The 26753-nt window shown below is 42.7% G+C and overlaps 1 protein-coding gene across 1 annotated transcript in view; it reads left to right on the top strand.

The window, feature by feature from the left end:
• Positions 1–26753, top strand: part of CEP152 (centrosomal protein 152) — a 104736-nt gene that overhangs the window by 57884 nt on the left and 20099 nt on the right. Inside the window, exons 16-20 of the mRNA XM_080677406.1 lie at positions 293–421; positions 560–692; positions 9009–9290; positions 11988–12119; positions 19120–19770. Coding sequence (XP_080533532.1) covers positions 293–421; positions 560–692; positions 9009–9290; positions 11988–12119; positions 19120–19770 — 1327 coding nt within the window. The remainder of the gene's footprint in view (positions 1–292; positions 422–559; positions 693–9008; positions 9291–11987; positions 12120–19119; positions 19771–26753) is intronic.

The raw sequence follows: 26753 nt of genomic DNA on the forward strand, positions 1-26753 counted from the left end.
ATTTTTTATAAACAAGTCCTCAGCACAGACTGTTCTCTCTGTGTGAAGGACGTCCTCAATCCAAGTTTTCAATTCTTTTTCTAGAAACATTTGAGGAAAGAAAAATTTGAAGATTCTTATGATACAATGAAAATTAATCATTACCATTTTTGGTTGGTGACAACCAATCTACCTTAATTATCATGGGCATTAGAGAAGAGTGGGGGAAAGGGAGGAGGGGAAACCAGTTGGTCCTGGGGTTTCTTGTGAAGCTGCGCACTGCCTTAGGTTTAGCTGGCCGCCTTGTTCGCAGGTGTGAGAGGACTTACCAGCAGCACCACGAAGCCGTGAAAGCCCAGATTCGCGAGAGCCTGTTAGCGAAGCATGCTATGGAGAAGCAGCAGCTCTTTGAGGTCTATGAGGGGACTCGCTTGCAACTTAGGTGAGAATAAAACAGTTTAGCTGTCTTTGAAGCTGTAAGACAACGCTCTCCTATTTCCTATTTTAGAGAACATTGTGCTGCAGCCCTTGTATTTTTTCTTTTTTGTGGTCATTTAGCTACTGGTTTTGTGTATCCAAGGTCTGAACTGGATAAGATGAATAAGGAGATGGCCTCTGTGCAGGAGTGTTACCTGGAAGTGTGCAGAGAGAAGGATGACCTAGAATCGACTTTCAGGAAGACCATCGAAAAGGAGCAGCAAACGCAGGAGAAGGTACAGCACAAGTTAAGACCATGTTTCCTTCAGTTGATTTCCCCGGCCTCGCTGCTGTCATTGAAACCAGTACACTTGTTCTCCTATGCAACAGGGAAGGCATATGTAGAAGTCTCTTTTCTTTTGGCTATTTCACACTACTATAGCTCACGTGATACATTTAAGTGTTGAAATGATTATTAAAACCTTATTAGAAATTGGCCTACATATAGGAGAAAATCATTCTTCTGTATCGATTCTTTCTTTTTTTTTAAAAAAAATATATTTTATTGATATTTTACAGAGAGGAAGGGAGAGGGATAGAGAGCTAGAAACATCGATGAGAGAGAAACATCGATCAGCTGCCCCCTGTACACTCCCCTACTGGGGATGTGCCCGCAACCAGGGTACATGCCCTTGACTGGAATCAAACCCGGGACCCTTCAGTCCGCAGGCCGACGCTCTATCCACTGAGCCAAACCGGTTAGGGCACGATTCTTTCCTAAGAGGCAAAAATGAGTTCTGAAAATAGGAGTGGACCCGAGTCACTTTGAGTCTGAAACCCGGGATCCTCATTTTGCATTTGTTTGTGGGCTGCTCAGGCGACCCTACCCAGTCCTCTGAGCCCAGTACAAAGTATTCCTTCATGGGCATTTTGCTCTGGTCCTTTTCTCCACCAGTGTCGGAGCATCGTTGCATTCTGGGGGGCACAGTGGTCATATGAATTTGGGTTTCACGACAGGGAAGGGGGTGTCATGGTGGCTGTGGAGAGAAAGGTCAGTGTCAGTGTGGCCTCTCAGGGAAACGGGAGGGGCTACCGTGTGCTCTCCTCCTCCCTGACTCTTTCAAGCGGCCATTGCTGCGTGTCCAGAGTCCGATCGCGTGGAAAGAGGTCCACCTCCTCTTTTCTTCCCTGCCCTCAGAGTCTCATCCAGACACAATTCTCACTCCCACTTTGCACCAGGTACAGACAACAGTTTGAAAGCCACCTGCATCTAGATTAGAAAATCTTTTTAAAGGCCTGAGTAAAAGTTCTAAACAGTTTTTGAATAAGTCACATTAAAGCAAGGCCTTGCTACCACGGACTTAAAAAGAATAGTAAAGAGCAGGTGAGGATCTCAATTCATTTAATATTTTGATTACTTTTGAGTAATTAATATGGTAAAAAAACATGTCGTGTAATTCAAAAGGGAGCTGTTAAAAGTTAGTACTGGAAGTGTAAAAGTTAGAAGAGATCTTAAATTAGCTAGAAGTTAAAAACTTAGCTTTTAGTAATGTTATAAAAATTAAAATAGATCTCTAGTGCGATTCTTTCTTTTTTTCTATTCTTTATATATATATATATATATATATATATATATATGTGTGTATATATATATATATACACACACACACACACACATATGATCAGTGGCAACGGCATAAGATCAAACACACACACACACATACACACACACATATATATGATCAATGGCAATGGCATAGGATCAAACACACACACACACACACACACACACACATATGATCAATGGCAAGAGCATAAGATCATTTCTCTCAAAGAAGTAATTCTTTTCAGGAATATATTTTCTGGTACTTTAAAAAGAATCAATTTGGCCCTGGCCAGGTGGCTCAGTTGGTTGGAGTGTTGTTCCATACACCAAAAGGTTGTGGGTTCCATCCCTGGTCAGGGCACATGTTTAGGTTGCAGGTTCAAACCCCAGTCAGGGTGAGTGCAGGAAGCAACTAATTGATGTTTCTCTCTCTCTCCCCTCTTCTCCTTTCCTCTCTAAAATCAATGAAGACATACCCTCAGGTGAGGATTTTAAAAAAAAGGAATCAATTTGTCTGTAAATTTGGACCGCATATAATTGGCCAGTTGCAATTTGTAGCTGCTGCAGACTGGTACTTTGGCTTTTGAGTGCTTGCAGTGGGGCAGGAAGAAAAGTCAAGACTGTTATTTGGCCCTTCTGAAGACACAGGTTAATTTTTTTTCTTTAAAATTTAAAAATTGTCCTACAGTAAAATTGACTCATTTTTAAATTTGGTATATAGCTCTATACATTTTTAACACATGTAGATTGGTCAGGATACAGAGCAGTTTCATCATCCTAAAAAAGTCCCTTGTGCTATCTGTCTCTTTGTAGTTACACCCCCATACACACTTAAAGGGCCAGTGTACTTAAAGCATGAGAAGTTTAATTCCTTCCTTTTCTTTAGTTTTTTTATTTAGATATATATAGAGAGAGGTACACCCTTTATTTGGCTTAGGATTCTTTATAAGCCAGTCAGGACAGAATTTCTTTCTTTTTTTTTTTTTAATATATTTTATTGATATTTTACAGAGAGGAAGGGAGAGGGATAGAGAGCTAGAAACATCGATGAGAGAGAAACATCGATTAGCTGCCTCCTGCACACCCCCCACTGGGGATGTGCCCGCAACCAAGGTACATGCCCTTGACCGGAATTGAACCCGGGACCCTTCAGTCCACTGGCCGACGCTCTATCCGCTGAGCCAAATCGGTTTCGGCAGGATAGAATTTCTTTAAATTTAAGAGACTTTAATTATTTCATATCCTCCAGAGCTAGGTAAAGATATACCAAACTGTTTTTCTATTATATATATATACATATACATACATATATATGTGTGTATATACATATACTTTACTATATTTTTATTGATTTCAGAGAGGAAGAGAGAGGGAGAGAGAGATAGAAACATCAATGATGAAAGAGAATCATTGATTGGCTGCCTCCTGCACCCCCCCACTAGGGATCGAGCCCACAACATGGGCATGTGCCCTTGCCTGGAATTGAACCTGGGACCCTTCAGTCCATGGGCTGATGCTCTATCCACTGAGCCAAAACAGCTAGGGCCTATGATATATTTCACACTCGTACAATGGAAGAATGTTATTAGACTCTGGAAAAAACTAGGTAACTTTTTGGGTAGCCCTTCTCTGCTGGGCATAAGCCATATTTCCTGTGGTTGAGCTTCAGGTCAGGGACTTAGTCTGGATACAGAATTTATAAGACAGTCAAAACCAGGAGTCCAAAGTTTCATATGTTTCATATGTGCTCTGTTCTGAAACAGTTATTGAGTCCAGCTGGGGGTTAAGTAGGAGCTCAATTCCAAGTTCTAAAGCTTTTATTAACACAGAACTTTCCTCATGTTAATCTGGCTTGTTCAAGAAAGAGAAAAAAAGTCATGCACACAGAACCCTTCAGACTCATAGACAAGGCAGAGATGTTCAATAGTCCCATTCATAATGCCATACCTGTACACATTAAGGCTCATATATTTAGTTATAATACATGCTAAGTCAGTCCTTACAAGTTAGAGGGTTTTTTGCAGTTCGAGCCATGCAAAACAAGTGCTTTAAAACTATCCAAATATTTCTCTCCCTTTAGTGGTACAACTTTCGGAATAGATATTTCTGTAATATCTTCAGGTGGCGGATCCCTATACCCAATAAACCTGCTATTTTTCCTCTGTGAAGAGAGGGAACAAAGTTTTCCTCACTGTGGTGAATTGCAGAAATGGCCAGACCTTCTTCCTATCCCTGAATGCATGCCCCCTTGCAGCGTGATATTTTGACTCTTCTCAATAAGAGGCAGAGACTCTTCCTAGTCCTTGAATTTGACCTTGGTCACATGACTGACTTTGGCCATTGGGAAGCATTGATGCATTGAGGCTTTTGGAAACTTGGTGCTCCTAGGAACCCTGTGGCCACCACCATGTGAGTGATCTGGGATAACCTGTTGGATGTTGACACATGTGATCAAGTCATCGCCATTGTCCTTGCAGACACCGCACTAACTACCAGACATGTGAGGCCAGCTTAGACCATGTAGCCCCAGTTGCCTGCAGAGACCAGCTGTATTGGCTTAGACCAGAATCAAGCCCTGGCTGACCCACAGTTTCATGAGAAATAAGAGAAGTTTGTTATTTTAAATCACTAAATTTTAGCTGGTTTATGAGGTAGCAAAAATTAACCTATATACCCACAAACACAGAAAATTGGTAGCAGTTTTCTGCTGTGAGTCAAAAGGAAATGCTGGTACAAATGGGAAAAATCTCCTGAGTGATAGACATGCACAGAGAGGAAAATTTGAGGATTTCTTCTATAGTCAAACAAAAAATAATCAAACAAAAAAATAATACCAGTGTTACGTGATGTAGCACCAGACAGTTTTCTCACCTATGTGATGCAGATGCAATCCCCAAGACCTGATTGTGAAGAAATGGGTCCCTTGGTCACTGGAGATTTTCCAAAATCACAGAGCACTGAACATAGAGCTCATCTAGTCGGCATGTGCCAGTGGTGGGGAGGAATCAGATGGCAATTAAGGCAGAACTAGTCTAGGTCAGCTGTGAGCCAGAAAAGACCCAGACAACCAGTGTGACGGAAGAGCTCCAATCCCAGGAGTGCCACACCATCCTTTGATAGTCCAAAAAAACCCACACGGGGGACCAGAGAGGAAGGATAAAGCCTTTACTACTTACACATGAAGAAGACCCCATGGCAGGAACGTTTCCGCCCTCAGCCAGGGTTAGGCAGGGGCTTACCTAGTAGAGGAGAGGGGCTGGGTGCCATGCTTGGAATGGCTTGCCTGCAGGCCGAGGACAAACAGAGTCTGGTGAGACTTGTAGGCTGTCAAGGACAAGGCACCTGAGTATGTGCTGCTCTGCTCCTTGTGGCTGCTGGCCAGGTGGGCACCGTTCAACTGACTGGAAGGGGGAATCGGGCTTTGTCCTCACATGATCCCACAACCAGGTAGTCAAGAATCAGAAATAATACCAAAAGAGAGGCAGAGCAAAAGCTCGGTGCTGCGTGGCAGTCGGTATGTGGGGTGTACGTCTCTGGCACTGCAGTTTGTGGGCATCTGTATGTTACTTCTCACGGCCTTTCAGTGATACCTCCAGAAAACTGTCTCTGAACATTTTCAAACAAACGCTCATAAATAATTTTGACCCCTGTGAGGAGTCTTATTTGCAATGATGTAACAGCATGCAAGGGATTCCCATTTTCAGATGCACTGGGTTCCTAGAGTGAATAGAGAATGTTGTATGAATAGTTCAAAAACTGACACCTGACATTACGTATCTGCTAATGCTTTAGCTAGTCTTGATAAAAACATTTTGTCTTTGACAATGAAAAAAACCCAATTTGGATTTATCACAGGATGCATAGCTTTTAGTACGGAACAGTGATTTTTGGCTTATCTCAAAATGTAAGGCTTTCAGAAAAGTAAATTTTTTCTGGGCTAAGATATCTGATGAATCCCCTGATGGTGGGATGTAAATGTATATTTCAGTTTTACTTTTTAAAAAGAGTATTTTGTTTTCTGGGACTGTATTTATTATATTAGATGTGTTTCTGTTGATAGAGCCATCATGATTTTTTATCCAATATTTGAGATGTATGCCGGCTTTTTACAAGCAACTTATTCAGCCAATTGACTTGGCATTTGGAAAGGTCATTTGTCTCTGTTGCTGTTCTCTATTGCATACATGTAACCATTATTTTATAAATTTGACTTGGAGAATATTAGTGTTGTACAGAGATATTTACTTGGATTTTTGTTTAAAGAGACAGTTATTGGAGGAAAGAGAAGAATATATAAGCAAATTGCAGGTGGAATTTGTAGAAAAGTACCAAGATACCCTTATTACAGAAAAAGAAAACAAGTGGCCAAAAGAACAGGAAAGTGATATTGAACAGCAGGTTAAAATGAAGTGATGTTAGCCAAAGCACACAGATAAGGATCAGAAAGGTATGGGTTAAAATTTCTTTCTAGTCACCATGCTTGAAAAATGTAGTACTAACTGTTGAGAGAGAATTCTTCCTGAACAGACATGTAACTTTTCATTGCCAAGTACATAATCACTCATTATACTTCTCAGAATTGGGCTATTAGTAGCTTAGTCCAATTTTATTTAAAAAAACTAGAGGCCCGGTGCATGAAATTCTTGCACTGGGGGGGGGGGGGGGGGAGTGTCTCTCAGCCCAGCCTGCACCCTCTCCAATCTGGGATCCTTCAGGGGATGTCCGACTGCCGGTTTAGGCCCAATCCCACAGGGGTGTACGTCTCTGGAACTGCAGTTTGTGGGCATCGGTATGCAGTGATTTTTGGCTTATCTCAAAATGTAAGGCTTTCAGAAATGTAAAAGGGATCGGGCCTAAACCGGCAGTTGGACATCCCTCTCAAAATCCGGGACTGCTGGCTCCCAACCGCTCACCTGTCTGCCAGCCTGATCACCCCCTAACCACTCCCCTGCCAGCCTGATCAATGCCTAACTACTCCCCTGCTGGCCCGATTGCTCCCAACTGCCCTCCCCTACAGGCCTGATCCCCCCCCCCCCAACTGCCTTTCCCTGCCGGTCTGGTCACCCCTAACTTCCCTCCCCTGCTGGCCTGGTCGCCCCCAACTGCCCTCCCCTGCTGGCCTGGTCGCCCCCAACTGCCCTCCCCTGCCAGCCTGGTCGCCCCCAACTGCCCTCCCCTGCTGGCCATCTTGTGTCCACTTGGGGGTGGCCATCTTTGACCACATGGGGCGGCCATCTTGTGTGAGGGCATGAGGGTCAATTTGCATATTACCTCTTTATTATATAGGATTACCTCCCATACCCCCCCCCCCCCATATTGATTCTTCAACCCAATTTTGGATATAATTTTTTTAGGGCACTTTTTATTCTTTAAAATGAAACCATGACCTACTTTCTTTTTTTTTTTTTTTAATATATTTTATTGATATTTTACAGAGAGGAAGGGAGAGGGATAGAGAGCTAGAAACATCGATGAGAGAGAAACATCGATCAGCTGCCTCCTGCACACCTCCCATTGGGGATGTGCCCGCAACCAAGGTACATGCCCTTGACCGGAATCGAACCCGGGACCCTCCAGTCCGCAGGCCGACGCTCTATCCACTGAGCCAAACCGGTTTCGGCATGACCTACTTTCATATTGTGAAATGATTCTAAGTTTAGACCAATCTATAATCCTATATAATAAAAGGCTAATATGCAAATTATCCCCTTGGGAGTTTGACCAGGAGTTCGATCACTCACTATGACGTGCACTGACCACCAGGTGGTGGCACGGAACATGGTGGGCAACCAGCGGTGGCGGGGCGCTGAGGGAGTGAGGGCAGGAGGAGGCGGGGAGGCTGGGAGGCAGGGAACCTGATTGGCCCTGATCGCTGGCCAGGCCTAGGGACCCTACCTGTGCATGAATTTCATGCACCGGGCCTCTAGTCCTATATAATAAAGAGGTAATATGCAAATTGACCGTCACCCCAACACACAAGATGGCCGCCCCCATGTGGTCAAGGATGGCTGCCCCCATGTGGACAGAAGATGGCCACCACAAGATGGCCAGCAGGGGAAGGCAGTTGGGGGCAACCAGGCCTGCAGGGTAGGACAGTTAGGGGCGACCAGGCCTGCAGGGGAGCACAGTTAGGGGCAATCAGGCTGGCAGGGGAGGGTAGTTGGGGGTGACCAGGTCTGTAGGGGAGGACAGTTAGTGGCGATCAGGCTGGCAGGGGAGGGCAGTTAGGGGCAATCGAGCCGGCAGGGGAGCAGTTAGGCATCGATCAGGATGGCAGGGGAGTGGTTAGGTGGTGATCAGGCTGGCAGGTGGGTGGTTGGGAGCCAGCAGTCCTGGATTGTGAGAGGGATCCCAGATTGGAGAGGGTGCAGGCTGGGCTGAGGGACACCCCCCCCCCCCCCCCCCCGTGCACGAATTTCATGCACCGGGCTTCTAGTTTAATATAACAAACAAAATTCTCCTGTGTTCCAGTGAGTAAAATTAGGCTCATTAATTAGACATGCAGAGTGCCTGCTTTGTGGAAAGCCTTGTGTTGATGGGAAACACATATTAATAGCAAAAGTTTTTCCCTTCCCTTCTCCTTCCCTCTCCTTTTCTCTCTTCTTCCCCTCCCATCTCCTCCCCTTCTCCCTCCCTCTCTCCCTCTCTTTCTCTCTCCTTCTCTTTCTCTTCCTCTCTCCCTCTCTTTTTTCTCCCCCTATTCCTTTCTTCCTATCATGTCATCTTGGTATCGGCAATGCCAAAGCCGATGGCATCTTGAGAGCAAGAAAGCCTGACCTTACACGACATACTTAAATTTTCCATGTGATTTGTGTCACGTAGATAAGGTCAAAGAGTAATTTTCAGGAATTACTTGAGAACATATTTCCACAGACTTTATTTCCAAACCTCATGTAATTATCACAACAATGTCTAGATGGTTTTCAAACACAGCTGTGGCTGCCTTTTTGGCTATCTATTCTAGTTTTCACTAATAATGATTTGAATATTTTTCTTTTGAAAACAGATGAAAGAAGAACTTTTTCAACAGATTGAAAAGGAGTGGCAGGCTAAGCTGGCTCAAACTGTACAGGCAATGAAAAAGACAACCTCTGACTGTTGCAGCCAGACGGACCAGGTAGCCGCCAAAGATGCTGTTTCCCAGAAAGAGATGGCAATGGTGACAGAAGGACAGGAGCAGGGGGCCCAGCAGGATCTAGAGCAGGAAAAGGACAGAGCTATCAAGGCAGCCCTGAAGAAACTGGAGGTTGAATTGGAACTCAAATATTGTGAAAACATTGCCAAACAGGTAATAGGTCTATTTTAGTAAAATTATTGGAACCGCTTGTCTATTAGCAAAAGCCTATAAAATGCTATCATCGCACTGGTTCATAACTTTATACTTTTAAGTGTTTGTGCATTCTAGGGTAGTGGACTCCTATGCGGTTCCTAAAATTGTCTTCATTATGTTTCTGTTATAAAAACTGTTACCCCTCAACGTTTTTGTATATTCTTTCCGTTGACAAAATGTTTGCTCCTCTGAGGTTACTCTGAGCATTCAGAAAGCTGAGGTTAAAGACGGTGGTTTTACAGCTGAATTAAATACAATTTAATTATGAATCTTTCCTGTCTAACTGTATAGAAAACATTCCACCAACGTAGGTGTAGATCAGCAAACTTAAAGTGAAAGGTCTTTGACAGTGTTTGTGTTAAGACTTGTGGAGTTGAATAAGCAGGGATGTGGTCTGTAAATCCCATCTTCTGCCCCAAAGTGGTGCCCTTACCTCCCCTGGGACACACCCAGAAAGCTGTTGCACTTCTAACTGGGGCTTGTCACTTCATTTCCAAGAACTGTCATACCGAGAAAAGTACAGCTCTGTGTGCACAGAATAAAGATGAGCTGTTTGTTTTATCAATTACAGCACTTGTTGAATTTTTTGGTCTTGGGCTACCTTTACATAAGGAATTTTTCAAAAACATCTATTATAGCACGTATTCCATCAGCTGTGAGAACAGTGACACCACCACATAACGTATTGCTCGGAGAACGATACTGTTTCAACGTGAGAAAACAAGAGTAAAAAAGATGGCCGAAACCAGTTTGGCTCAGTGCATAGAGCGTCGGCCTGCGGACTGAAGGGTCCCGGGTTCGATTCTGGTCAAGGGCATGTACCTTGGTTGCGGGCACATCCCCAGTGGGGGATGTGCAGGAGGCAGCTGATCGATGTTTCTCTCTCATCGATGTTTCTAGCTCTCTATCCCTCTCCCTTCCTCTCTGTAAAAAATCAATAAAATATATTTAAAAAAAAAAAAGAGTAAAAAAGATGGAGAATATCTGAATATTGTTTTGAAAATGGTTTTGACCTCACAGACCACGTGATAGGGTTTCTAGACCTTAGAAGTTCCTGGAACCTTTATATAATATTATTTATTGTGTATTTATTATTTAAAATTATTATTAAAAGTCTTAAGATAATAACCTGAAGTAACATTTTGAAAAACATACTCAGCTTTTGCTAAATACTTGAAAATTCTGCCTACTTGTTAAATTGTTCTACATGATGTTGCAGGGCATCCTTAAAGTCTGGAAACATAGGCAAATGCATGTAATGGTATCAAGAATATCTTCCGTCAGTTAAAATAATTTTCTGAAAGGTTTACCATAAGATTTGAACAGAGCAAGAAAATACTCTGTCAACAAAGAGACATGTTTAAGGGTTCAGTTATAGATCAAGCTCTTGTGAAGAAAAGCAAATAGCATAGTATAGTGGACAGGGAATTGCATACGAACTTTTTAAGGAATATAAATTTGTATAGGCACTTTATCTTTTCCCCATATTTTTAACTCTTTGGAATTTACCTGTAACTGTATTTGACATTTTAGTGAGGAATACAGCCTCTTATATCAGCTGCACTTTTGTGTGTATGTGTGGATATACTGTATGTATGTGTGTATCTGTGTATTTCAAAACAAGAGAATAAGGAATGATTATTTAATGATCTTATAATAGATTTATAAGCAGATTAGCCTTATAATTCATCAAGTCTTAGATTTTTGCCTGAATTGATGTACTACCCTTATTCTTTAGTCACAAACTCATTCTTGACTGCAGGAAAATTTGCCAGGTAAAAGGCTCTAAACCAGGGGTGGGCAAACTTTTTGACTCGAGGGCCACAATGGGTTCTTAAACTGGACCGGAGGGCCGGAACAAAAGCATGGATGGAGTGTTTGTGTGAACTAATATAAATTCAAAGTAAAGGAGCGGAGGGGAGAGCAAGAGAACCCTCCGCTCTTTCGGCTCCGCGGGCCCAGATGGCCGTAGTTTGCCTGTGTGTGTGTGTGTGTGTGTGTGTGTGTGTGTGTGTGTGTGTGTGTGTGTGTGTGTGTGTGTGTAGGGCGTGAGGACTGAGAAGGGGATAGGTGTACTGATTGGACAGCAGCTAGCACCAAGCAGCCCTCCTGTCTGTCTTCTCCTTTTCCCAAGATACATAGGGAAATGGCAATTGGTACTTTGTATAGAGCTTTCTAAAATAGTACTGGCCATCAAACATTTATAGGCCCTCACTTCCTGTTGTGGCATTTGCATGGGACAGTACGGGAAGTTTAGAACAGATGGATTAGACCAGTGGTCAGCAAACGGCGGCTCGCGAGCCACATGCAGCTCTTTGGCCCCTTGAGTATGGCTTTTCCACAAAATACCATGGCTTGGGTGAGTCTATTTTGAAGAAGTGGCGTTAGAAGAAGTTTAAGTTTAAGAAATTTGGCTCTCAAAAGAAATTTCAATCATTGTACTGTTGATATTTGGCTCTGTTGACTAATGAGTTTGCCGACCAGTGGATTAGACTCCACTGTTTGGGGTGAGGGGAGGTACTTGAAGTCAGTTATAACTGTGATGCAGTACAGTGCAGTGTGACATACACATGCCATCATAGTTGCTATTTGCAAATGGGGTCCTTTTGAAATTTTATATTCCCCTTTACCTCTTTCTCTTGCAATATCCTGCAGGTAGAAACAGCTGTGCAAAATGCTCGCCATCGATGGCTGGAAGAACTGCCTGAGCTTGCAGAGTATAAAGCACGTGTCAGAGCGGAACAGAAGAGGTGGGAAGAACAGCAAGAGGTCTTTGTGGCCAAACGGGTAAGAACTCTCCCGGGAAGGGCCCCTCCTGCCCTCTTCTCTCATCTCAGTCCTGGAAATTGGTGCCGACTCACAGGGTTGTTGGAGGGTTAAATGTGATGATGCATGTTAAGTATTAGCTCATAGTCTGGCCAGTAGTCCCTGTTCTCATTGTCATCAAGTTGCTCAGGGAGAGAGAATGTATTTAGGAAATCTTGAAACTCAGAATCAGGAAGATAACCTTACCTGTGAAACTCAGTTGCACTCTGTCTTGCCAGATCTTTAGGAGAAATTGAGGAAGGTGTTTATCTGTTTACTAGCTATTCAGTGTCCTTTCACCTGCTTAAAGATTGTTTTTTCTTCTGTGTCAGTAGTCTTCTTATAACATACTAGAGACTCGGTGCACGAGATTCGTGCACTGGGAGGGGGGGGTCCCTTAGCCCGGCCTGTGCCCTCTCCTAGTCCAAGAGCCCTCGGGGGATGTCCAATGAGGGGAGCGGGCCTAAGCTGCAGTTGGACATCCTTAGCGCTGCTGCAGAGGCGGGAGAGGCTCCCACCACGCCTGCTGCGCTTGCCAGCTGTCAGCCTGGCTTGTGGGTGGGAGTGCATTGGCCACCAGGGGGCAGCTCCTGCATTGAGCGTCTGTTCCCTGGTGGTCAGTGCTCATCATAGTGACCAGTCGTTCTGTCGTTCGGTCGATTTTCTTATTACCCTTTTATTATATAGGGTTCTCCTTGGTAAATAGTCAATCCAACTCTCCTTTTCAGAGATCTCATGTTCCTTCACTGTAATCATTTGTATTCTCCCAGCTTAGTTTCCTAGTGTAAATAAATTCTCATCAAAATGCCATCAAACTGAACATAGTCTTGAAATTTGACCCTATGATTCTAAAATTTATTGGAAAACTAAAAGGACCAGATATATTTTTTTAATGTTCTAGAAAAGAAGTAGTAGTCCAACCCCAACACAGAATATATTGGAAAGCAATAATTCCGATAGTAGAGAGTCACAAATATAACATTCTTTTTCATTCAGTAAAATACAGACTTCAGAGTTAGGCCCAACTGTGAATAAAACATCAGTAAATTATTTCAAAAACAACAGAATGATAAATAATATCATAATAAACACTCTTCTGACAGCCAGATAACACTTGGAAAAAATTGAGTTTACCTACACCCTGCATTGCCATAAAATCTAGGTTGACTAAAGAGTTTTGTTTTTTTATTTTCCATTGATTTTTAAAAATTTATATTTATTGTTGAAAGTATTATAGATGTCTCCTATTTTTCCCCATTGACCCCTCCACTCCACACCTCTTACCCCCCAGACCTTCCATCGATTTTTAGAGAGAGTAGACGAGAGGGAGGGAGGGAGGGAGAGAGAGAGAGAGAGAGAGAGAAAGAGAGAGAGAGAGAGGAACATCGATGTGAGAGAGACACGTAGATTGATTGCTTCCTGCACATACCCCAACTGGGAACAGTTATGAAACCTGCAACCCAGGTACGTTCCCTTTACTGGGAATGGAACCTGTGACCCTTTGGTTTTTGGGCTGACACTCTAACCACTGAGCAACATCAGCCAGGGGTAAGGAGTTATTTTTTAAAATTAAATCAGATATTTCAGATATGTATCATAATAAAATTTGAGGCAACAGACTCAGTAGCAAAGACAAATAGTATAAAATATGTACAAACCTTTAAAACATTTTTACTTGTAATAAAAAATAACAAAAGAAGATGATAAAAATAAGGAAAATAAATGAATCAAATAGGAGGAGCATTATTACTATATGTTAAGAAAACAAGCATCCATGACTAAGTGTGCCAAAGATATCCTATATAATAAAGAGGTAATATGCAAATTGACCATCACTCCAACACACAAGATGGCCGCCCCCAAGTGGACAAAAGATGGCCGCCACAAGATGGCCGGCAGGGGAGGGCAGTTGGGAGGGACCAGGCCTGAAAGGGAGGGCAGTTGTGGGGGGACCAGCCCTGCAGGGCAGGGCAGTTGGGGGAAACCAGCCCTTCAGGGGAGGGCAGTTGGGGGTGACCAGGTCAGCAGGGGAGGACAGTTAGGGGCGACCAGGCCGGCAGGGGAGGGCAGTTAGGAGTGACCAGGCCAGCAGGGGAGGACAGTTAGGGGTGACCAGGCTGGCAGGGGAGGGCAGTTAGGGGCAATCGGTCTGGCAGGAGAGGGCAGTTAGGGGCGACCAGGCTGGCAGGGGAGGGCAGTTGGGGGCGACCAGGCCTGCAAGGGAGGACAGTTAGGGGCGACCAGGCTGGCAGGGGAGGGCAGTTAGGGGTGACCAGGCTGGCAGGGGAGGGCAGTTAGGGGCCATTGGGCCAGTAGGGGAGCAGTTAGGCGTTGATCAGTCTGGCAGGGGAGTGGTTAAGGGGTGATCAGGCTGGCAGGCAGAAGCGGTTAGTGGCAATCAGGCAGGTAGGCAGGCAAGTGGTTGGGAGCCAGCAGTCCTGGATCATGAGAGGGATGTCCGACTGCCTGTTTAAGCCCAATCCCACTGGGATTGGGCCTAAGCGGGCAGTCGGACATCTGTCAAGGGGTCCCAGATTGAAGAGGGTGCAGGCTGGGCTGAGGGACACCCCCCACCCCCGTGCACGAATTTCATGCATTGGGCCTCTAGTGAACAAATAATCTTCATGAAAATCCCAAATAGCAAAAACCAATGGAAAAACATTCATACCTTCCAGATTGGAGACATGCAAACTAAGCCAAACTTCAGGTGCCATTTTGTGCCAAATGTATAAATCCTCTCTTCTTATCTGTAATACACAAAACATCATGGATTGTAGTATCAAGCATGTGCTACTGTCCCAATGTCACAAACACTTTGGATAATAATGTGCATGACAGACATTATAATGATTCATACATTGTATTTGTAATCTTATTCCACAAATTACTTAAGGAAATAATCCAACATAAATAAAAGTGTTTTAATCTAGCATTAAGTCATGTGGCAGTACCTGGGTGTTTATTACATTATTCTCTATACTTTTTAGTTTGTTGAAATAGTTCAAAAGGAAATTTAGGAGGCAGAGAGAAAGAGGAAATAATAGGATGTTATGCATGTGTGTCTCATAGCTGAAGAGTAATAAAGTTGGGCAGAATATAGAAAACAGAAAAGAGATCATTCCTTAAGAACACAGAGCCCTGCACTTACGCGAATGCAGAAATATAGAGACCAGAGGACAGTGTGTTGCTTCTCAAACTTGAGCAGGCACAAGAGTCACCTGGAGGGTTTGTTAAAGCAGATTCCTGGGCTTTTCTCCTGGAAATCTGATTTGGAGGGTCTCGAGTGAGTCCTGAGAATTTGCATTTCAGACAGGCTCCCCGCTGACATGACACTGCTGGTCTTTAGACCACACGTGGGTGGGAGTTGCACGATTGAGATAATTATTCAGCCACAGAACAATGTTAGCATGTTGGGCATCCACCCTCAAACCACAGGAGGCGGGCAAGGTCCAGTTTCCTAGCACTGGCTAGAGAGGCAAGTTTTTGCAGGATTAGAGTCTTCATCAAGTGTGTGGAAATTTAAAGCCATTTCTCAGAGTCAAGAAGTCGTCAGGTTGGTTTGGCGGTCCCCACACTTTGCTGCACATTGGGAAACCTTGAGGATTTTTAAAAAATATATTGTTGCCTGGCTCCCACACTTTATGTTCTACTTGGTATGGGGTGTGGCTTGGGCATTGGGATTTTTAGAAGGTGCTTATGTGATTCAAATATGCAGCAAAGTTGGGAACCACTGAGTCAACAAATGCTGTCCGTTGCTCCTTGTAAAACTTCATGTGAGGATGTGTGCTTTTAGTGAGCTTGGGCTGGCGATCCACATTCCGTAGGATCCACTACCTCCGCCTGCCACCTGGCAGTGATTTCCAGGCATCCATTGTGACATGACCTGTTTTCTCTAAAGCATTCTTTAAACATGTTTCATACACAACTGAACCATTCTGCTGGTAGCAAAAGAATTTTACTGTGAATTCTTTGTGGGTTCCTTTTAGTAAAGTAATTCAAATGCAATTACTTCAAATTTTTAAATTATTATATGCAACTATTTAAGAGCACATACAATTGAATAAAGATATATAACGTGTTTATAAATCTGTATAGGTGAAGATGTTTGCTATCCTATCTAAAAAAGAGGGAATATGCCCTAACCGGTTTGGCTCAGTGGATAGAGCATCTGCCTGCGGATTGAAGGGTCCCAGGTTCGATTCCAGTCAAGGGCATGTACCTTGGTTGCAGGCACATCCCCAGTGGGGGGTGTGCAGGAGGCAGCTGATCGATGTTTCTCATCAATGTTTCTAATTCTCTATCCCTCTCCCTTCCTGTCTGTAAAAAATCAATAAAATATATTAAATAAATAAAAAAGAGGGAATATGCTAATTGACCCTCACACCATCACAAAAATGGCAGCACCCACAGCCAATAAGGAGGGAATATGCTAATTGACTGTCCCACCCTCAAAGATGACAGCACCCACAGCCAATAAGGAAGGAATATGCTAATTGATTGCCCCACCCTCAAAGATGGCAGCACCCACAGCCAATAAGTAGGGAATATGCTAATTGACTGCCCCACCCTCAAAGATAGCAGCACCCACAGCCAATAAAGAGGGAATATGCTAATTGACTGCCATGCCCTCAAAGATGGCGGCGCCCACTGCCACAAGATGGCGGAGACCAGTCCCCTTAGCCACACCGGGGTGGCAGGCGTGCGGCAAGGTGTATGGCAAGGCCTGGGGGCGGGCCTGGCCGCTCTGCGTGCCTGCCTCCAGAGTCCCCCAGCCCCCTCATCCCCCAGCCGCCCATAGCCGGCACGAGGCGCAGGCAAGTCTTGGATGGCAGCTGCCCAGCCACCCACGGCCGGCCTGAGGCACAGGCAAGCCTCAGATGGCAGCCGCCCAGGGCCGCCCGAGGCTCAGGTAACCAGGGCCGGCCAAGGCTTGCGCTGCCAGCAGTGGCAGCAGCAGAGGTGTGATGGGGCGTCGCCGTCCCCTGATCACCTGGTCACCTCCTGCCCCTGAGGGCTCCCAGACTGTGAGAGGGGGCAGGCTGGGCTGATGGACCCCCATCCAGTGCATGAATTTTCATGCACCGGGCCTCTAGTAATTACATAATAGAAAATTTTGTAAGCAGATAGCCTATCGCAGCATAAGGAACAAAAGTGTAGTATTAATTAATCTAGGCTAAGCCTTTGGAGATACCCAATTCTTTTAACACTTTGTATTCTAATGACTTTTTGGAGTCACTCAGTGGATATTAGAACTAAAAGGGATTCAAGGTCATTATCCAGTTTGCTCATTATATAGATGAAGACACCAAATGCTAAAGAGATTGACTTTTCCAAGTTCAAGAAGTCAAAAGCAACAATAACTACATAACATTATTGAATCCTTATTATTTGCCACACTCTGGGCTAAGTGCTTCAAATGGATTATCTCTGTCATTTAATCCTAAAATAACTCTTTCATGTAGGCATGATAATTATCCCCATTTTATTTATTTATCTATTTATTTATTTATTTTGTAATCCTCACCCAAGAAACATCGATTGGTTGTTTCCCGTATTTGCCCTGACTGGGAATCGAAGCCACAACCTTTTGGTGTATGGAATCACACTCCAACCACCTGAGCAACCTGGCCAAGGCTATCCCGATTTTATTGCTGAGGAAACTGAGGCTCCAGGAAGTTGAGGAATGGGCCTGAGGTCCCAAAGCTAATTCCTGAGATCCCGCAGCAGTTGGTCTCCAGGGCCCCCTCTGATAAGCACTCTACTGTACTAAGGAGGATTAGAGCTAGAGCCCAGGTGTTTTGATTCCCTGTTACTTTTTGGTTACATACTCTTATTTTCTATGATCTACTATTTCTGTTCTGTTATAAAAGAAAATTAACGATAAGGGGGGGAAATAACCTTTTATGTTTGCTATTGTCATTTAATGAACTGCATTACCACTAAAATTGCAATTATGAAAATACAATTATGTTTGTCAGCAAGTAATTATGCAGGTATGTGTTATATTCATAAATAACAATAAGATTTCCTTATGAGGCTGCTTTTGCTTTATGTAAATGATGCTTAATTTGTTTTGAGGCTTTAGATAAAATTTGAGACCTCATCTGTATAAAACAAGTGATATGGATTTTTCCTAAAATTAGTTTTGAGTAAATAATTACAAATACATATTTTTGGCCAGTTTAAAGTTCTAATTCTTCATCAAGAAACCGTGTTTTGTTTTTGTTTTTTGTTAATCCTCACCGGAGGACACTTTTTCCATTGATTATTTTATATATATATATGTTTTTATTGATTTCAGAGAGGAAGGGAGAGGGAGAGGGAGAGATAGAAACATCAATTATGAGAGAGAATCATTGATTGGCTGCCTCCTGCATGCTCCACACTGGGGATTGAGCCCGTAATCCCGGGCATGTGCCCCGACTGGGAATTGAACCGTGACCTCCTGGTTCATAGGTTGATGCTTAACCACTGAGCTCAACCACTGGGCTCCACGGATTATTTAGAGAGCTTGAAAGATCAGGGAGGACAGGGAGAGAGAGGAGAGAAAGACAGAGAGAGAGAAAGAGAGAGAGAGAAACATGATGTAAGAAAGACACATCAATTGGCTGCCTCCTGCAAGCACCCAGACCAGGGCCGGAAACTGAACCTGAAACTCAGGTATGTGCCCTAGACCAGGAATCAAACCCCTGACTCTGTGGTGTGCAGGCCGATGATCTAACCTCTGAGCTGTGCTAGCCAGGGCAGATATTTTGTTTTATAAATAACATAAGATAAAATGTTAGGTGACTTAAAATGAAGGAAAAGATCCTTAAGTATAGTGTAAGAATATTTTAGGAATAATATCTAAATTCACTGTTTCCCCTTAATTTTGATTCTAAATCTCTTACTAAGTTTAGAGGTTAACCCAAATAATTACTTTAATTTTTTTTATTAATGAGGAGAATCTTAAAGATTTTTAAAAGTACATTATGTCGTTTAGATATTGCTTGCTGTTTCTGAAGCTAAAGAGAAATGGAAAAGCGAGCTTGAAAATATGAAGAAAAATGTAACACCTGGAAAGGAATTGGAGGAGAAGATTCATTCTCTTCAGAAAGAGCTGGAACTGAAGGCCGAGGAAGTCCCTGTGGTTGTAAGGGCCGAGTTGGCAAAAGCCCGGAGTGAATGGAACAAAGAAAAGCAAGAAGAAATCCACAGAATTCAAGAACAAAATGAACAAGATTACAGACAGTTTTTAGATGATCATCGAAATAAAATTAATGAGGTGCTTGCAGCAGCTAAAGAAGACTTTCTGAAACAGAAAGCTGAACTGCTCCTCCAGAAGGAGACAGAATTGCAAACTTGTCTAGACCAGAGTCGCAGGGAGTGGACTGTGCAGGAAGCCAGGCGGGTCCAGCTGGAAATCTGTCAGTACGAGGAGGACATTCTGACTGTCCTTGATCTTTTGCTAAAGGATACCCCGAAGGAGCAAGCCTCTGGTTCAGAGAACAAGCATCTCTCAGAACTCGTGTCGATGTGTTCTTCAAAGTGGGTGTCTGTGCGATATTTTGAAAAACTAAAGGCCTGCATTCAGAAAGCACTTCAAGATATGCTCTCCCTGCTTACGGAAAATGCCAACTCAGAATGGGAAAAGGTATGTGCCCAGGAAGTGAAAAGAGCTGTTAAACATCAAGGAAGATTGTAGAAGTTGCATTCGGTATTTTTTTCTTTCATTTTGCAGATGTAATACTTGTGTGTTTTTTAACCAGTGGTTTAAAAAACTTTTTGTAACAAATCTAAAGCATTGCATCCTTTTTTTTTCCAAAATAACATTACTTCTTCATAGTGCCATAAATATGAGGCAGAGTTTTTAACCCCCAGACATCTTTTTTTCCTAAAAAAAATATATGCTATTCTTTGTAAGTGCCTGAGATTTCAGAAACGGAGTAACTCTCATTCCTATTTTATTTTTTCGGCATTGCCACTCCAAGAAATATGCATCATATTAAAGTAGGGTTTCTTAAGAGCTTCTAAAGAGTTTAGAAATCTGTTTCTTGCCCTCAAGGAATTTATATCTCATATAGGCAAAAAAGTGCCAAACAAGTATAAAGAATATTGATGTAGAAACAAGCCAGTAGAGGTATGGCTTGCTCGGAAGCCCAGCTTGGCTGGTGTACTGTGTACATGCATGTGTAATGAAATCATTGTATCCTTCTTATTCTATAAGTACTTTTTGACACCAACTTTGAGTTTGTGGAACAGTTGATAAAGTCAAAGTCTTGCTCCCTTATGACTGAAGAAATTTGGTATGAGTGAAAAATCCAGAATAATACTCTAGGCATTGTGATCAGCCAGTTTCAACATTTGTAATTAGAGGAAGAAAAAACAAACCAGTATTATAAGGTTTGTCTGATAGAAGAGTTGAGATATGAGCTAATTCAGTCAGATAGCATGATTAAATATTTTTCAAGGCAAGAATTGAGCATTTGGTATTAATACCTCCTGCAAAGAGTCATAAGCTAGGAAAGAAATCTGAATTCCAGTCCCATACTTGGGGATAACTAAGTTATTATCCTGGGTAATCGTATAGTATTGTTTGTCATCTGAAAAAGAAAGTACAAATCCCTTGGGTTTTGGTAGGATACACATGATGCAGCTCAGCCTTTCTGCACCCCAGAATTTTAGAGCTGAAGAAACCTGAAAGATAAATCCCACCCCACCCCATTTCAATCCTGTCGTTTTTTGTTTTGTTTTGTTTTTTAATAGGTTTTTATTGATTTTAGACTGAGAGGGAGAGAGAGTTAAAAGCATTGATGAGAGATAAACCGCAACATTGATTGGCTGTCTCCTGCATGCCCCCCACTGGGGTTTGAGCCTGCAACTTGGGGATGTGCCCTGACCAGGAATCAAACCAATGACTTCCTAGTGCATAGGTCCACACTAAACCACTGAGCCACACCAGCCAGGCTCCAGTTGATATTTTTAATTCTTTTATTGTTATTATTTTTAAAATCTTTATTGTTGAGAGTATTACAGATGTCCCCTCCCCCGCTTTTTTTCCCTTCATTGCCCTCCTCCACTGGATCCTGCCCCACCCTATTGTCTGTGTCAATGGGTAATGCATATATGAATATAAGTTCTTTGGTTAAGCTCTTCCTGCTCTTTCCTCCCCTCCCCTCTCCCCCACTCTTCCCTCCAAGATTCGTCAGTCTGTTACATGTTTCCATGCCTCTGCTTCTATTTTATTCATCAGGTTTTTTTTGTTCATTAGAGTCCTTGTTTATTTATTTTGATTTTTAGATTCCATTGTTGATAGATATATATTTATTGCCATTTTATTGTTCATATTATTTATTTTTTCTTCTTAAAAAAGACCCTTCAACATTTCATATAATACTGGTTTGGCAGTGATGAACTCTAGCTTTTTTCTTCTCTGTGAAGCTCTTTATTTGACCTTCAATTCTAAATGATAGCTTTGCTGGGTAATCTTGGTTGTAGGTCCTTATTTTTCATCACTGAATATTTCTTGCCACTCCCTTCTGGCCTGCAAAGTTTCTGTTGAGAAATCGGCAAACAGTCTTATGGAGCTCCCTTATAGCTAACTAACTGCTTTTCTCTTGCTGCTTTTGAGATTCTCTGTTTGTCTTTAACCTTTGGCATTTTAATTATGATGTCTCTTGGTGTGGGCCTCTTGGGTTCCTCTTGTTTGGGACTCTCTGTGCTTCCTGGACTAGTAAGTCTATTTCACCAGGTAGGGGAAGTTTTCTGTCATTATTTCTTCAAATAGGTTTTTAATTTCTTGTACTCTCTCTTCTCCTTCTGGCACCCCGATGATGCAAATTATGGTACACTTGAAATTGTCCCAGAGGCTCTTTATACTATCTTCATAATTTTGGATTCTTTTCTCCTTTTGCTCTTCTGTTTGGCTGTTTTTTGCTTCCTCATATTTCAAGTTGCTGATTTGATTCTTGGCATCCTCTCCTCTACTATTAATTCCTGTAAATTATTCTTCATTTCAGTTAGTGTATCCTTTATTTCTGACTAGTCCTTTTTTAGTTATTGATGTCTTCACTAATTTCCTTGAAATTCTCACTAAGTTCCTTGAGCATCCTTATAACCATTGTTTTGAACTCTGTATCTAGTAGGTTGCTTGCTTCCATTTCATTTAGTTCTTTTTTTCTGGAGATTTCTCCTGTTCTTTCATTTGCGACATGTTTCTTTGTCTCCACATTTTGGCTGCTTCCCTGTGTTTGTTTCTATGTATTAGGTAGAGCTGCTATGTCTCCTGGAATTGGTAGAGTAGCCTTGTGTAGTAGGGGTCCTTGTAGGGCCTAGTGGCTCAGCATACCCAGTCACCTAAGCTGGGCACTCTAGATATGCTCCTGTGTGGGCTGTGTGCACTGTCCTGTTGTAGTTGAGCCTTGATTACTGTTGGAATCACTGGGAAGAATTGACCCCTAGGCCAATTGGCTATGAGGACTAGCTGTGACTATAGTGGAAGAGCTGCTGTGCAAGAGAAACCCCTATGGAGCAGGACTTGCTTCAGTGGGGCTTTGGTGCTCACTGAGTCCGCCCTTTGAGTGTGTTGCTTGTAGATGTGGTAGAGCTGTAATCTGCTGTGGTCTGAAGCTTTCCACAAGGTGCAATGGTTCCGGGGCCTCTCAGGAGGTGCAAAGTCAGTCACTGCTTGTCCCCTGCCTGGGGCCACCTGGCATAAGCTACAGAGCAATCTGCAGATGGCTGCTACTTACGTTGTGCTAGGAGGTGCCCAGGAGAGGCCAAGCTGTGAACCTTGGCAAGTTGCTGTTAGTGCCAGGCCTGGGGCCACTTATTGAGAGGAATGGTGCACACCAAGTCCAACTGCTGCTTGCTTGAGAGATTTTAGGAAAATCTGAAGCCTGAGCCAGAACAGGCCATTAATATAAAAAAGCCACTGCAAACAGGTTGGATAGGGCTGCAAATTGCTTGGGGTGGAATCTCAGGGGATCACCAGGGTGAACAATGTTGGCCAGAATGATGGAGCACCTGCCAGTCAGCTCTGTTTGTAGGGAGATCTCAGCAGGGAAACAATGACCTCTGACAGCACTTTGTTTAGGAGATAGCTGCTCCCCAAGTTCTTGCCCTGATGCTAGACAATTTAGTTCCTCCCCATATGTCCCTGGATCCTTTCAAGCTGCTGTCCAGCACTGGAGATCAGAAGGAGTAAGTCTGTGCAAGGCCCCTTTAAGAAGAACTGCCTGGGTCTCTGGCAGCTTCTGTGTCACTTAGCCATAATTCCTGCTGGTTTTTACAGCCCAGAGTTACGGGGACTTCTCTTCCCGGCACTGGAACCCTGGGCTGACAGTTTTGATGTGGAGCCGGGACCCCTTGCTCCTCACAGGAGGCTTTCTCAGCCAAGATATCCATCCCAATTGAAAACACGTATTGGACCAGCCCATTCTGTGCCTCTGCCCCATCTACCAGTCTCAGTGTGGTTTCTTTAAATTTTCTAGTTGGAGGGCTTTCATTCAGTCTAATTTTAGGCATTTCTGAATGATGATTGTTCTATATTTTAGTTGTAATTTTCATGGGTTGTGGGAGGTGGTGAGTACTACGTTAACCTATGCCGCCATCTTCTCTATAGCTCAAATCTGATATTTTAAATTACTGATTTCAAAAGATGTTATTACTTACTAGTTGCTTTCAATTTAAGAATAATTGGGTGAGCCTGACCGGTTTGGCTCAGTGGATAGAGCGTCGGCCTGGGGACTGAAAGGTCCCGGGTTTGATTCCGGTCAAGGGCATGTACCTTGGTTGCGGCCACGTCCCCAGTAGGAGGTGTGCAGGAGGCAGCTGACCGATCTTTCTCTCTCATCGATGCTTCTAACTCTCTATCCCTATCCCTTCCTCTCTGTAAAAAACCAATAAAATATATTTAAAAAAAAAAAAAAAAAGAAAAGAATAATTGGGTGAGACTCCTTCCCCCAAGAAAATGTAACACCTTTCTTCTACCATTAATATGAAATCAAACCTGGGGTCTTTTTATAGGGCTTATAATTGGGCAAACAGTGTAAGATCATTTGTATGACTCAATGTGGCTTACATGTCTCTGGAGACAGAATCACGTAATTTCGCTAAGAACTTAGACTTTTGTGACTTTAGTTGGGTGGGATCAGATTCCATTCCTGAGAAAAGGGTGGCTTTGAAATGCCTAATCTGGCGTTTGTCACAGAGTAATAATTGACTTTTGCTCTTTTAAAGCTAACTCATTTCAGAACCTTGAGGTAAAGCAGTGATTATAGATTTGCAATATAGGTGCCATAAATGTGAAGAGCTGTGATTGATGATTTATTAAATTTATAGTTTTTAGAGCTGTTCACGAAAATTAAAACAGGAACATTGATCAACAGGTATATATAAAATAAGTCCCATTAAAATAATTTAGATGATCAAAGGTTGTTTTTTTCTTTTTTCTTTTATTTTTTCTTTTTCTTTTTTTTCTTTTTTATTGTCTAAAATATTACATATATTAGTACATATATCTCCTTTTTTTCCCTCATTGACCTTCCCCCAGCCTCCCCTACCCCCTGTCGCATGCCCTCATCCCACCCCCCCACCCAATGTCTTGTGTCCATTGGTGTGCTTATATGCATGCATACAAGTCCTTTGGTTGATCTATTTCCCTCCCTCCCCAAGACTCCCCAGCCTTCCTGCTGTAATTTGACAGTCTGTTCAGTGCCTTACTGCCTCTGCATCTATCTTTTTATTCATCAGGTTATAATGTTCTTTATTTTCCATAAATGAGTGAGATCACGTGGTATTTTTCTTTCATTGCCTGGCTTATTTCACTTAACATAATGCTCTCCAGGTCCATCCATGCTGCTGCAAATGGTGAGAATTCCTTCTTTTTTTATAGCAGTGTAGTATTCCACTGTGTAAATGTAGCATAGTTTTCTAATCCACTCATCTGCTGATGGGCATTTAGGCTGTTTCCAAATCTTAGCTATGGTGATTTGTGCTGCTATGAACATAGGGGTGCATATATCCTTTCTGATTGGTGTTTCTAGTTTCTTGGGATATATTCCTAGAAGTGGATTACTGGGTCAAATGGGAGCTCCATTTTTAGTTTTCTTTTTTTTTTTTCCATTTTTTTTATTAAGGTATTATATATGTACATATCTTACCATTGCCCCCCCCCCCACTCCCATACATGCCCTCACCCCCTAATGTTTTGCGTCCATTGGTTATGTTTATATGCATGCATGCAAGTCCTTTGGTTGATCTCTTATCTCCCCCACCGCTCCCTAACCTTCCTGCTGTAATTTGACAGTCTGTTTGGTGCTTTACTGCCTCTATATCTATTTTTTTGTTCATCAGTTTATAATGTTCTTTATTATCCACAAATGAGTGAGGTCATGTGGAATTTTTCTTTCATTGACTGGCTTATTTCACTTAGCATAATGTTCTCCAGTTCCATCCAGGTTGCTGCAAATGGTAAGAATTCCTTATATTTTATGGCAGCATAGTATTCCATTGTGTAGATGTACCATAGTTTTCTGATCCAGTCATCTGCTGATGGGCACCTAGGCTGTTTCCAAATCTTAGCTATTGTACATTGTGCTGCTATGAACATAGGGGTGCATATATCCTTTCTGATTGGTGTTTCTAGTTTCTTAGGATATATTCCTAGGAGTGGGATTACTGGGTCAAATGGGAGTTCTATGTTTAGTTTTTTGAGGAAACTCCATACTGTTCTCCACAGTGGCTGCACCAGTCTGCATTCCCACCAGCAGTGCACAAGGGTTCCTTTTTCTCCGCATCCTCACCAGCACTTATCGTTTGTTGATTTGTTGATGATTGCCATTCTGACAGGTGTGAGATGGTACCGCATTGTCGTTTTGATTTGCATCTCTCGGATAATTAGTGACTTTGAGCATGTTTTCATATGTCTCTTGGCCTTCCTTCTGTCTTCTTTCGAAAAGATTCTATTTAGGTCCGTTGCCCATTTTTTTATTGGATCATTTATCTTCCTTTTATTAAGTCGTATAAGTTCCCTGTAGATGTTGGAGATTAAATCTTTATCTGTGATAACATTTGCAAATATGTTCTCCCATACAGTGAGCTTTCTTAAGTTGTTTTGTTGATGGTTTCTTTTGCTGTGCAAAAGCTTTTTATTTTGATGTAGTCCCATTTGTTTATTTTCTCTTTCGCTTCCATTGGCCTAGAAGTGGTATCGGTGAAGAAGACATTGCTTCGGCATATGTCTGAGATTTCTCTGCCTGTGGATTCCTCTAGTATTTTTATGGTTTCCCGTCTTATGTTTAAGTCCTTTATCCATTTTAAGTTAATTTTTGTGTATGGTGTGAGTTGGTGGTCTAGTTTCATTTTTTTTGCATGTATCTGTCCATTTTTCCCAACACCATTTTTTAAAAAAAATATATTTTATTGATTTTTTACAGAGAGGAAGGGAGAGAGATACAGAGTTATAAACATCGATGAGAGAGAAACATTGATCAGCTGCCTCCTGCACACCTCCCACTGGGGATGTGCCCGCAACCAAGGTACATGCCCTTGACTGGAATCGAACCTGGGACCTTTCAGTCTGCAGGCTGACGCTCTATCCACTGAGCCAAACCGGTTTCGGCCCAACACCATTTA

The sequence above is a fragment of the Plecotus auritus genome (assembly GCF_963455305.1).
Source record: "Plecotus auritus genome assembly, chromosome: 1".
NCBI lineage: Eukaryota > Metazoa > Chordata > Mammalia > Chiroptera > Vespertilionidae > Plecotus > Plecotus auritus.